Source organism: Sapajus apella, unplaced genomic scaffold (genome assembly GCF_009761245.1).
Source record: "Sapajus apella isolate SASKATOON/1434 unplaced genomic scaffold, GSC_monkey_1.0 scaffold53, whole genome shotgun sequence".
Classification (NCBI taxonomy): Eukaryota; Metazoa; Chordata; class Mammalia; order Primates; family Cebidae; genus Sapajus; species Sapajus apella.
In genome coordinates, this window is record NW_022436993.1 from 2,630,781 (window position 1) to 2,644,594 (window position 13,814).

General features: G+C 37.7%; 1 protein-coding gene across 1 annotated transcript in view; it reads right to left on the reverse strand.

Moving 5' to 3' along the window:
* The window catches only part of MYO3A (myosin IIIA), a 242,248-nt gene that overhangs the window by 110,239 nt on the left and 118,195 nt on the right, over positions 1 to 13,814 (reverse strand). Inside the window, exons 11-12 of the mRNA XM_032244076.1 lie at positions 7,700 to 7,808; positions 4,984 to 5,186 (exon numbers count right to left, since the gene is read on the reverse strand). Of these exons, the coding sequence (XP_032099967.1) occupies positions 4,984 to 5,186; positions 7,700 to 7,808 (312 nt within the window). The remainder of the gene's footprint in view (positions 1 to 4,983; positions 5,187 to 7,699; positions 7,809 to 13,814) is intronic.

A 13,814-nucleotide genomic window follows, 5' to 3' on the forward strand; every position in this document is an offset into this window, starting at 1 on the left:
AAGAAAGGGGCTATGGGAAAACAGATTTGAGATGTGTATTCAGTTGAATTTGAGATGATAGCAGGATATGTAGGTATTTGGAAATAAAAAAAAATTGTTAACTTTTTTCAGTTTTAAGAGAGGGGTAGAGGTACATCTTTGGGTGTCAAGCACATAGGGCTGTCTGTTGAGGCCACAATGTCAGAAGAATTTGTGAAGTGAGAGAGTATAGACAGAAAAAGAGAAAAGCTGCAGGGACAAATCTTTGGTAAATACACAGTTTGAGACTGGGTGGATAAATCTAAAACAGAAGAAAAATTTAGGCCAGTAGAAGAGGAATCAGGAGAATCTAGTCATGGGGCAAAAAAAAAGTGAAGGTTTCAAGAAAAGGGTGGTCCAGAGGCTGGGTGCTGAAGTGAGGACTGGCACACCCTTCCTTCAGAACCCATCCTATTCTGTTGCTTGCTGCAGTCACCAGTGATACTGCAAGAAATACCAACATTGCACATGAATGAAGTTAGGATAAAACTGAAAGTTTCCCTTAGTTCTTGCATTTTCTCACCACAGAATAACAAAAACTCTATGACTGGCGCAGCATATAATTTAGTTTGCTTTCTTCTAATGAAGTCACACTGATTGCTGCACTTTACTAATTGCACATTGTATCAGCTAAGTGCTAACAATTGATTGTTAACATTTAACGAATACAGTATGATTGTGATTATTAACAATGTACACTAATTGTACATTGTATCAGTTAAGTGCTAACAATCACAACCACATTTGTATCAGTTAAGTGTTAACATTTGCGATTGTTAACAATGTATACTAATTGTATATTGTATCAGTTAAGTATTAACCACAATCACATTGTATCACATTCTTAACACTTAACTGATACAATGTACAATTAGTAAAGTGAGTCATAAACTTAGACACAAAATATTAATGGATTTCTCTTCATCAGTTTACATTTACTGAGAATTATAATTTGACAAGACCTGGAGATACTATCAAAAATATACTGACCTTCAGTGAAAAATCAGAAAGTTGAAGAAACAGGAAAAGAACATACCTCCAAAGCTTACCTGGGGTCCCTAATTATATCAAGCTGTGCTTAAGAACACAGAGCACTATAGTATCCTACACTTGCTAATGTTTCTGTGGGTTCCCAGGTCAGGACTGCCTGGGGACAGACACAGGGTCTTGCTGGTTACCAAATATCATTTCTCTGACTGTGATGTCATTTCTACTTGTGGATCTTCTAACACTTCTTCAGAGTGAGTTCCACTTACCTGCTTGCAGGAAGGCCCTCAGGGCTGTCTCATGTGTGTGTTCACCTGCTTTGGACCCTGGGGGTTACCTGTGCAGCCAAGGCCTCTGACACCTTCAAATGGTGGCAAAGTCCTCACAAGGGTGTAGCTTAACTCACTTGTGAAACTTTTCAATCACCAACGAAGCGGCCAACAAGCAGATTTTGAAAGCTAATAATGAAGCTTTGCATTCTTAAGGCACTTCAGGGTGTTCATAAAGTAATGCTTTTATTCATTTTTTAAAAAATTGTACTTTAGGTTCTGCGGTACATATGCAGATCATGCAGGATTGTTGCACAGGTACACACATGGCAAGGTGGTTTGCTGCCTCCATGCCCCGTCACCTACATCTGGCATTTCTCCCCATGTTATCCCTCCCCAACCTACATTTTTAATCACAGCTCCCTCCTTGTAAACTTGCTCTTCCTGGATATGCAGTCTCCTCAGTTCTCTTCTCTTGCCATCTACCTTAGCAGATGAACTCATTTCCTACTTTCATGAGAGACTAGAAACCAATTAGTGATCAGGAAATTTTATATTATACTGTGAGCTGTGTTATCACAGGAATCCTGCCTTACTTGGCTTTTTGTCTCCTATGGCTAGCACACAGTAGGCACTGAAGAAATATGTGTCAAATAGACGGATGGATGGATGGATGGGTGAATAAATGGTGGGCTTTGGAGTCAGGCAGAAAAATGAGGCTTCAAGTTCCAACTCAGTTGTTGATGGCTTTTTGACATTAAACAACTCATTAAAACTCTCTTAGTTTCTCACTTTTGAAAGGGTAAATGACACCATGTCACATGACTGCAGGAATTAAAAGAGATAATGACATAAGGTGCTTAGCACAGTGCCTGATATAAATTAATTGCTCCATAAATACATTTCCCTTCCTCCACAATGGATAGCACCATGTCTGCCACTTGTTTATGTCTCCTCTAGAGTCCTGTTAAGTGCTGGGGACATGAGAAAAATGCAAACAATGCTTGCTGAACTACACTGTAGTAACAGGAGGAAACTCCAATGGAAATAGCTATAATTTGTATTTATGAGACTTATCTAGCATTGCCTTCAATATGTTCATTTTATCCTTGAAATTAAGTAGCCTCTTTTAAAATTTTCTTCTTTAAAATCACCTATGTTTACAAAAGGATTTAAGAAATAAGATAGCACCATCATCATTAGAAAGGTAATCTAAAAATAAATGTGGTCAGAGATTGGGCTGGGATGACATGGGCAGAGGTAAAAAGTGAAGAAAAGAACAAAATATCTTAAAAGAAAGGGTTTGTTTATTTAAAAAAAAAAACTTGTCTTCCCTGCTCCTCAGAAAATTTTCTACTGTTGTTTGTCTTGCTCTGGGACCCCAAAGGCCAATCTCTACAGCCTGCAATCCCTGGGCTCCCTTGCTCTCTGGCTTCCATATATGGGTTTAGCCAATAGGAAGCACAGGCACGAAACAGGCAGGAGGGAGGAGGGAAAGGATGGGATGTTACCCTTTGCTCTCTCCCTGACTGGCTGCATTCCTCTAGGGCCATAGATCCAGACAGGCAGCGCCTGATCCACAGCTGCAGCTGGCACCAGGCACAAGTGCTGCCCCTCCCTCTGCTTGCAGACCGGAAGATAGCCATAGCTCCTCACCCCTGTTAGTCCATGAGCATCTCACCATTCATTCTTGGTTCTTCAATGCCCATGTGACCTGTGTAAACAGTTTTCTCAGTTAAAACCCTTGAGCTTGTTCTTTCCATTCAGTACCCTGATTGATAATAGTGCAATTAAATTTATAATTTTTAAATGTACCTATGAAGAATTCTTCCATCAATCATGTCTGATATTTTCATATTCATAGGTTACAAAAAGCTCCTCTGGAATTTAAAAATGCAATTAAATTAGGTGAAAGAAAAAGTAGATATAAAAATGGAAAAAGTATTATAAATTAAAGACAGCTGTGCTCAAATTATAACTGAGTTATATTTCCACCTGATTATGAATTTGAAATTTGGAATGCTTTTCCCCAATAAGCAAAGTTGTAAAATTAAAATAGTTCCTTAGGGAGAAAAAAAGACTTAATTCATAACATGCCTTAAATATAATCTAGCCTATGCTATTTCTTAGAATACATTCTGCAATATTTCAGTAAGCATTGAGATTATTTCTATGGTTACAAGCCCAGGGGCTCACTGTGCAACTCCAGAGGGTCCTGTTCATGTGCTAATCTATATGAACTGTGTTCCTGTGCTCAGCTCCATAGAACACACTATGAATTATATCCCTTGACATTGTGCAACATGGTGGCGCCATCTAAATACCAAGTAGTTACTCTTAAGTAGTTCTTCCCCAAGGGCCTGAAGGAGAGGCTTACACAATTATGAGAGCAGAATAAATGCTTTTGAGAACTACCTAATTTTCCACATCTGCTAAGATCCCAAGGTCCTTCTAGGTATGGGTGGCAATGGCACTGACATGCATGTTCACTGAGTTTTGGGCACTGGACACACACAATAAATAGTATCTGCCATCTATTGAACATCTTCAATATCCCAAGTACTGTGCTATATGTTATTTCTAATCAGCTATTAACACAACGACTACTACTACTAATGGCTTAAACATATGGGGTTCTTAGTATATGCCATTCATTGTGCTATATACTATACATATGTTGTCTTAATTGATAGGTAGGTACTGATGCTATTTCATTTTAAAGATGAAAAACAGAGGTGCAGAGAAGTTAAGTAAACTGTTTCAAATCATACATATGATGAATTACAGAGTCAAGATCCTGTAAGAATCTTTAAGATTTAAATATCTTACCCAAGGTGGATTAAAATGGTGTGATACCACAACTGAAAACCATATGTGTCTAATAATCATTCCTTCCATATTTTGAATTGAAGACCAAAGGGCAATTTTCCATATTAAGGCTAGTGCTCAGGAACTGACTCCAGGCAACTTATATTCATGACTTGCTCATGAATTGAATGATACCAAGTTTGAAGGCACACTTACATTAAATAATAATGTACTAATATACAACATATGTTACTATGAATTTAATATGACATATTACTACAATAATGTAGAGTATATTTAGCATAAAACCAACATAAGGAAAATGAAAGACTCTAACTTGCCATCCTTTTAAACAAAATAATATAAGTACAAGGGTACAAATTCAATGTGTAACTATAGTTTCCTCACTAGAATAACAAAGATGTTTGGGGAGACAGGAGAGAAATTTTGTCATTAAGCTACAAAACTACAAAAGGAATTCATTCAACTTAATATCAAAGCATTATGAAGAGTATTGATGGCTTAAATCAGCCAGCAATAAAAGGCCAATATAATAAAGCTCCTTCTTGAATCTTTTATTTGGCCCCTTGTGTAAACTTAGGAGGAACAGAATTAATACAAAGGTCTATTTATATATGATGGCATTTAAAAGAGAAAAAGACTCAGTTATTTCTAATTAAAGTTCACATTAATTTTGTATAGATAAATATTCTCTGCTGCATCAGAACACTCTCTAATTTACATTGTTAGCACCTCTATGATGGGCTTAGGTTTCCTATCTGGCAGCATAAATTTTAGTTTATTTATTAATTTCTCTATTAGATGTAACATATATTTGAGAGTAAGACAGTGCTAAGGGATCTCTTCATTCCCAATACTAAGAGATTTGAGATAAACTTACATATCTTGGTGGATAACTCGGGATTTTTCCAGGAGATATTCGGAAATCTGTGCTCCCACAACAGCTCCTGAAGAGGTGAATTTCATTTCTAAGTATTTTCCAAATCGGCTAGAATTGTCATTTATAATAGTGCTGGCATTGCCAAAGGCTTCTACCAAATTGTTTACTTGTAAAATCTTCTCTTGCAAGGTTCTGTTATTAGCCTAAAAAGAAAATATTAAGGTATTTTTTAAACATAAAAAATTAATTTGGTATATAATAAAATGTCTCTTTTTTGGTACACACGTTATGTAGACATAAACATATGAAAGCATGTTCTTGATATATTGCCGGATATTACATCCTGGTCTGTTTTCCCCCTTACATATGTGTATTAATTCACTTGTTTTCCTACAAAGGGGCAAAAAGATATTCTATACTTTTCAAATGCAGTTCTGCTCAGTGCCTAATTTTTGAACACAATTTATAAGCAGCCTACGCACACTGAAGTATACCTGTCATTCTGTTATTCCTCCTCTACCTGCCTGGGCCCCCATCCAAATAGTCCCCAAAGCCAGAACCACTTTACTTGCTTCCACAGAAGCTGCTAACCCTGAAACTAAGAGAGAAAAGATAACTCATTAATTCAGAAGCAGAGAGAAGGGAATAATTGTGAAAATTGAGAACAGCTCAGAAGTAGGAAAGGGAGGAGTGGAAATCAGGTCAAAATTAGCAGGCTTACATGGCTTTCCCTCTATTTATTCCTTCCCCATCTCTTACGCACCTCTCCTCAAACATGTATTATGTTTCATTTTTCTTCTTTACTACTTTAGTTGAAATTCTACTGAGCAGAAATTTATTTGGGTTAGTAGCCAATCACTTTTACAAAACCTCTGCCCCCAGAGGTTTAGAAAGATGTTAATTATTCACTACTTGGAATAAGTTAGCTTAAGTAGATTATTTTCAGTGTAATACCTTAACACTTTACCAAGATCAGCTATGTTAGAGTTATTGCAAATTTTATATGTTGAGGGAGAGCAGAGGTAGCTATTTCTGGAACACAGGCTACATTAGAATTTGAGTGGGTTGGAGGGGGCTTTGGCAATGAAGTTTTGAGACTGTGTAAAAACTTTGAGTAACTTATAAAAAAGAGGCAATAAGGGGTGAGAGAAGAGCACAGTAACTTGGGGGATAAACTTGCTCTTTTAAAATGCTTTTGGCTGGCCTTGACCCCATGAAAAAGGTGAAATAACATCTTCACTGGCATGTATTAAATAGCAGTGACCTGCTAAGTAACATTTAGAAGACTGCATATTTCAAAGTTAAGTTCTATATACCAAATACCTAGTTTTTGCATCTGGTAAATCCTTATCAAAGACATAAGTAAAAACAAGATAAGATGTGATAAGGGTAAGAATCTGAAAATATATATATATATATATATTCCCAATTAACATTAATCTAAAACGAGACAAAGAGATTAGATTAAGAAGTTTGCTGACAGCTACAGAACCACATTCACACACAATTAATTTATCATTGATGAGAACCTCTATCAGCCACAGATCAGGACAGAATAGCAAAGACCCGTGAGTAAATTAATTCAGGTGTTCAGCTCCTCTACACCAGGATAATATGCTTTGCCTTTCTGCCCCCGCATCCCACATTAAATCTTGTCTCACTGTTGTTAAAACCTTTTAGAATGATACTTCTAAGGAGTGGGTAGTGATGGGCAACGGGGAGGAAAAGACTAAGATGAGACACCTGGAGTAGCACCGCCTTTTCTGTCTCTCCTGTCTCTTCCACTCCTGAGAGAGTCACAAGTCTGGTAAGTAGAGGTTATATTAAGCCACTGAGCCAACACATCTGATAGAAAATATTAAAACCAGTCAATTAGTTTTTAAGAGGAACATGGAATTCTTCCTATGTTGAAAATGAATTTTGAAATCTGAAATTCATTTGAATTTTTGAAAATGAATTAGGAGTGGCATCAAGATGGTTGGCAAGAAGCTGTCCCTCTGTTATGGTTTGACTCTGTGTCCCCACCCAAATCTCATGTTAAATTGCAATCCCCACTTGTCAGGGGAGGGGGCCTGGTGGGAGGCGATTAGATCATGGGGCAGACTTTCCCCTCACTTTTCTTGTGATAGTGACTGAGTTCTCATGAGATCTGATGGTTTAGAAGTGGCATTTCCCTCTTTGCTCTCCCTTTCTATTTCTCCTGCTTTGCCGTGCTTGCTTCCCCTTCACCTTCTGCTAATGATTCTAAGTTTTTTGAGGCCTCCCAGCCACATGTAACCGTGAGTCAATTAAACCTCTTTTCTTTATAAATTACCCAGTCTCAGGTAGTTCTTTATAGCAGTGTGAGAATGGGCTAATACACACTCCAGCCCCCCTCCCCCCAAATGAGTAAACAAGTACATTTAAACCAAAATAACTAAAGGAGCACACTGGAGAACAGCAAAAAAGCAGCCAGCAGAAATTCTGTAGAGCACAGAAACCCAGAATGTACACATAGGAAGGGAAACACCTTACCTTAACCACCTCATGCCCTGAGTAGGGATCAGCTCACAACCAGAAGAGACATGTACCTTCAAGGAAAAGGTAACCAAGATACCCCAGCAACCTCTCCCACTACTGTGGACACTTGGAGTCATTGCTACTGGAGACTCCTGCAGTCCTCACAGGCTCTGAGCCTAGCTGAGGGAGCTCCCTTACACCAGAGCTGAGGCAGTACCCTGCCTTCAGGGGGCCTCAGGTCTCCTGAACACTGAAGTAGTTGCTGCCACCACACGTCACAGGTGAACTGGCACCTTGCAGCCTGGGGCTCCAAGCCTCTGGCACACCTAAGAAGATGCACCTCCTAGCACCAAGGATGATCAAATATGTGGAAATTAAACAATGTACTCCTGAACAACCAACGAGTCTAAGAAGAAAGTAAAAGGGAAATTAAAAAATACCTTGAGACAAACAACAAGGAAAATACAACATACCAAGCATATGGAATGTAGTAAAAGCAATTCTAAGAAGTTTTTAGCAATAAATTCCTACATTAAAGAGGAAGAAAGTTCTGAAATAAATAGTTTAACATTATGCCTCAAGGAACTAAAAAATGAAGAACAAACTAAACCCGAAATTAGCAGAAGAAAGGAAAAAATAAAAATCTGAGCAAAAATGAATCAGAGAAAGGAAAAACTATAAGAATCACTAAAATGATGAGTTTTGTTTTTGAAAAAAATAAGCAAGATTGACAAACCCTTAGGTAGTCTAAAAAAATAAGAGAGAAAATGAAGATAAGCCAAATAAAAAATGAAAGTAGAAAAATTACAACAGACAAATCAGAAATAAAAAGGATCATAGGGACTATTATGAACAATTATCTACAAACAATTTGGGTAGCCTGGAGGAAGTAGATTAATTCTTAGAAAAATACAACCTACCAAAATTGAGTCAGGAAGAATTAGAAAGCCTGAACAGACTAAAAACAAATAAAGAGATTGAAGAAGTAATCAAAACCTCCCAATAAAGAAAAGCTCAGGACAAACTGGCTTCACAGCTGAATTCCACCAAACATTCGAAGAAAATCAACACCAATACCTCTTAAACTCTTCTGTAAAAAACAGAGCTAGGCCAGGCACAGTGGTTCATGTCTGTAATTCCAGCATTTTGGAGGGCCAGGGTAGGAAGATAGCTTGAAGACAGGGTCTGAGACTAGCCTGGGCAACAAACTGAGACCTCATCTGCACAAAGCATTCTAAAATTAGCCAGGTGCAGTGGCACATGCCTGTAGTCCCAGCTACTCGGAAGGCTGAAGCAGGAGAGTCACTTGAGCCCAGGAGTTCAGATGCTGCAGTGAGCTATGATTATGCCACTGTACTGCAGCCTGGGTGACAGAGTGAGACTCTGTCTCTAAGAAAAATAAATAAATAAATAATAATAAAAATAGAGCTAGAGGGAATACTTTTTTTTTTGAGACAGAGTCTTGCTCTTGTTGCCTGGGCTGGAGTGCAACAACAATCTCAGCTCACTGCAACCTCTGCCTCCCGGGTTCAAGTGATTCTCCTACCTCAGCCTCCCAAGTAGCCGGGATTACAGGTGCATGCCATCACCACCGGCTAATCTTTTGTATTTTTAGTACAGATGGGTTTCACTGTGTTGGCCAGGATGGTCTCGATCTCCTGACCTCATGATCTGTCTGCCTCAGCCTCCCAAAGTGCTGGGATTACACGCTTGAGCCACCGCACCCGGCTGGCAATACTTTCAAATACATTTCATGAGGCCATCATTATGTTACTACCTAAGTCAGATAAAGATATCACAGGAAAAGAAAACTACGAACCAATTTCTCTGATGAACACTGATGCAAAAATCCTCAATAAAATATTAGCAAACCAAATCCAATAACACATTAAAAAGATTATACGTCATGTCCAGGCAAAATGTATCCCTGGCATGCAAGTCTGGTTTAACACATGCAAATCAAACAATGGGATAAAACATAGTAACAGAATCAAAGACAAAAACCACATAATCATCTCATTTGATGCAGAAAAAGTATCTGACAAAGTCCAATATCCTTTCTTTTTTTTAATTTTAAAAAAATTTAAGAAAAGCCTGTGAGGACTGCAGGAGTCTCCAGTAGCAATGACCGCAAGTACTCTATTCAATTTTTCATATGAAATTACAAAAAGAAAAGCATTTACTAAGGTATAACTTACAAGAGGCTTTCTATAGCTATTTATCTTTCTATAGACAGAATGTCCCAGATTCTTACAAACTATCTAGAAATTGCTGGTCTTGCTGTGATTTCCATTAAGTAACAGTATTCTGCAGGAAGAAAAGGACATTTTGGAAGGAATGAAGTATTCTTTGGCATAACCATTTTCATTCCCAAAGAATACAGGAACTACATACAGTTATATACATTTTTCTAAGGCAATAGAAAAGCAATATTAAACAAAGTGGTAATAGGTTTCTTTACCATGAAAAGGCATAATTTTTAGCATTTTTCAACCACAGGATATTCTACATCATATCTATGAGTTATAAAAGACCATTTAACATGCCACAACATCTTTTCTTGATGTTGACACTCAACAGTTTAGGTACAGAATGAAAGTTCCTCAACATAATACAGGCAATTTATGAAAAACCCACAGCTAACATTATAATCAATCAGAAGAAAGTAAAAGCTTTTCCAGTAGGATCTGTTATAATGCAAAAATGCTCACTCTCACCACTTCTATTCAGCATAGTACTGGAAGTACTAATAAGAACAATCAGACAAGAACAATAAATCAGAAACAAAGAAGTAAAATTATATCTGCCATAATGCCAGTTACCTGTAGTCAACCATGGTCTAAAACTACGAAATGAAAAATTCCAGAAATAAATAATTTCTAAGTTTTAAACTGCATGCCACTATGAGTAGTCTGACGAAATCTGTGCCATATCACTCTGTCCGACCCAGACTGTGAATGCTTCCTTTGCCCACTGTATCTATGTTTTATATGCTACCCACCTGTGAGCCAACTAAGTAGTCCTCGCAGTTATCAGATCAGCTATCACAGTATCACAGTTCTTGTGGTTAAATAACCTTTATTTTACTTAATGGCCCCAAAGCACAAGAGTAGTGATGCTGACAATTCAAATATGCCAAAGAGAAACCATATTTGCCTCCTTAAAGTGAAAAAGTAAAAGTTCTTGACTTAATAAGGGAAGGGAAAAAAATGTATGCTGAGGTCTACTATCTGTGAAATTGTGAAGTAGGAAAAAGAAATTTGTAATAGTTTTGCTGTCACATTTCATATTACAAAATTCATAGTCACAGTACATGATCAGTACTTAGTCAAAATAAAAAGGCATTAAATTTGTGAGTGGAAGACATGAACAGAAAATGTTTTCTGATTGATGTCAGTGGTTGCACTAGAAAGCACTGAGCATATACACGAAAGTCAGCAAGGGATGCCCTGAAACAAGTGACACTAAGCCATTTACTGCAAGTAGGAGACTGTGATACAGAATTAGGAATAGAGAAAGTCAATAGCAGCGTAACACTGAATCACAATGTGTGTGTTATTCACCTCACTTCATCTCATAACATAGGCATTGTGTCATCCCACATCCACACATCATCACAAGAAGGGTGAGTAGAGTACAATAAGTCATTTTGACAGAGAGAGAGAGAGAGAGACCATATTCGTATAACCTTTATTACAGTATAGAATTATATTTTATTATTAGTTATTGTTGTTAATCTCTTATTGTACCTAATTTATAATTTAAACTTTATAATAGGAATGTATGTTTAGAAAAAAACAGTATATATAGAGTTTGATATTATCTGCAGTTTCTGGCAACCACAAGGGTATCTTGGATCATATTCCCTGTGGGGATAAGTGGAGACTACTGCATTTGCAGATAATATGATCCTACCTGTATTAAGCCCCAAATATCCCACAAAATAACTGTTAAAAATAATAATTCAATAAATTTTAGGATACAAAATCAACCTGCATGACTCAGCAGAAGCAGTCATAATACTCCTAGTTACACAACTCCAGTAACCTGGGAGTCTCACCCCCATCCCCCACAGCAGCCATAGCAAGATGCACCCAAGGAGAGTCTGAAGTCAGACACACCTGTCCCTGCCCCAACCTGATGGTCCTTCCCTACCCACCCTGGTAGAGAAGAAAAAGGACATATAATCTTGGGAGTTCTAGGGCCTTGCCCACTGGCAGTTCCTTCCCATACTACCACAGCTAATACTCTGGAAAATTCTACTTCCTGGCAGGAGATCAACCAACACAATTAACCCACCAAAGCTAAGAACTTTAATGGAGTCCATTGCACTCCCTCCAACACCTCCACCAGGACATATGCTGGTATCCATGGCTGAGAGACCCATAGATGGTTTATATCACATGACTCTGTGTGGACAACCCCTAGTAGCAGCCCAGAGCTGGGTAGACTCACTGGGTGGCTAGACCCAGAAGAAAGACAACAATCACTGCAGCTTGGCTCATAGGAAGTCACATCCATAGGAAAAGGGGGAGAACTACATCAAGAGAACTACTACATCAAGAGAACACCCTGTGGGACAAAAGAATCTGAGTAACAGCCTTCAGCCCTAGACTGTCCCTCTGACAGAGCCTACCCAAGTGACAAGGAACCAGAAAACCAGCCCTGGTATATGACAAAACAAGGCTCTTCAACACCCTCCAAAAAATCATATTCGTTCACCAGCAATGGATCTGAACCAAAAAGAAATCCCAGATTTACCTGAAGAAGAATTCAGGAGGTTAGTTATTAAGTGAATCAGGGAGGGATCAGAGAAAGGTGAAGCTCAATGCAAGGAAATCCAAAAAATTATATAAGAAATGAAGGCAGAAATATTCAAGGAAATAGATAGCTTAAAGGAAAACAACAAAATATTCTGAAAACTTTGGATACACTTTTAGAAATGCAAAATGCTGTGGGAAGTCTCAGCAATAGAATTGAACACGTAGAAGAAAGAAATTCAGAGCTCAGAGATAAGGTCTTTGAATTAACCCAATTCAACACAGAAAAAAGAATAAGAAAATATGAACAAAGCCTCCTAGAAGTCTGGGATTATGTTAAACAACCAAACCTAAGAATAATCAATGTTCCTGAGGAAGAAGAGAATTCTAAAGGCTTGGAAAATATATTTGGTGGTTGGTGGGGTGGGGAGTGATAATCAAGAAAACTTCCCTGGCATTGCTAGAGACCTAGACATCCAAATACAAGAAGCACAAAGAACACCTGGGAAATTAATCACAAAAAGGTCTTTGTCCAGGCACAATGACATCAGGTTATTCAAAGTTAAGATGAAGGAAAGAAACTTAAGAGCTGTGAGACAGAAGTACCAAGTAATCTATAAAGGAAAACCTATCAGATTAATGGCAGAGTTCTCAGCAGAAACCTTACAAGGTAGAAAGGGCTCTATCTTCAGCCTCCTCAAACAAAACAATTAACAGCCAAGAATTTTGTATCCAGCAAAACTAAGCATCATATATGAAGGAAAGATAAAGTCTTTTTCAGACAAACAAACGCTGAGAGAATTTGCCATTACCATGCCACACTATAAAAACTGCTAAAAGGAGATCTAAATCTTGAAATGAATCCTGGAAACACATCTTTAAAGCATAAATCAGATAGGACCTATAAAACAAAAATACAAATTAAAAGCAAAAACATAAAACAAAAAAACTAATGTAATCAGGCAACAAATAACATGATGCATGGAATTGTACCTCATATCTCAATACTAACATTGAATGTAAATGGCCTAAAGGCTCCTCTTAAAAGATATAGAACTGCAGAATGGATAAGAATTCAACAACCAACTACATGCTGCCTTCAGGAGACTCACCTAACACATAAGGACTGACATAAACTTAAAGTAAAGGGGTGGAAAAAGGCATTTCATGCAAATGGACACCAAAATTGATCAGGGGTAGCTATTATTATATCAGACAAAACAAACTTTAAAGCAACAGCAGTTAAAAGAGACAAAGAGGGACATTATATAATGGTAAAAGGCCTTGTCCAACAGGAAAATATCACAATCCTAAACATATATGGACCTAACCCTGGAGCTCCCAAATTTATAAAACAATTACTAATAGACCTAAGAAATGAGATAGAAAGCAACACAATTATAGTGGGGGACTTTAATACTCCACTGACAGCACTAGACAGGTCATCAAGGCAGAAAGTCAACAAAGAAACAATGGATTTAAACCTTGGAACAAATAGACTTAACAGATATTTAGAGAGCATTTCAGCCAACAACTGCAGAATACACACTCTATTCAACAGCACATGGAAGT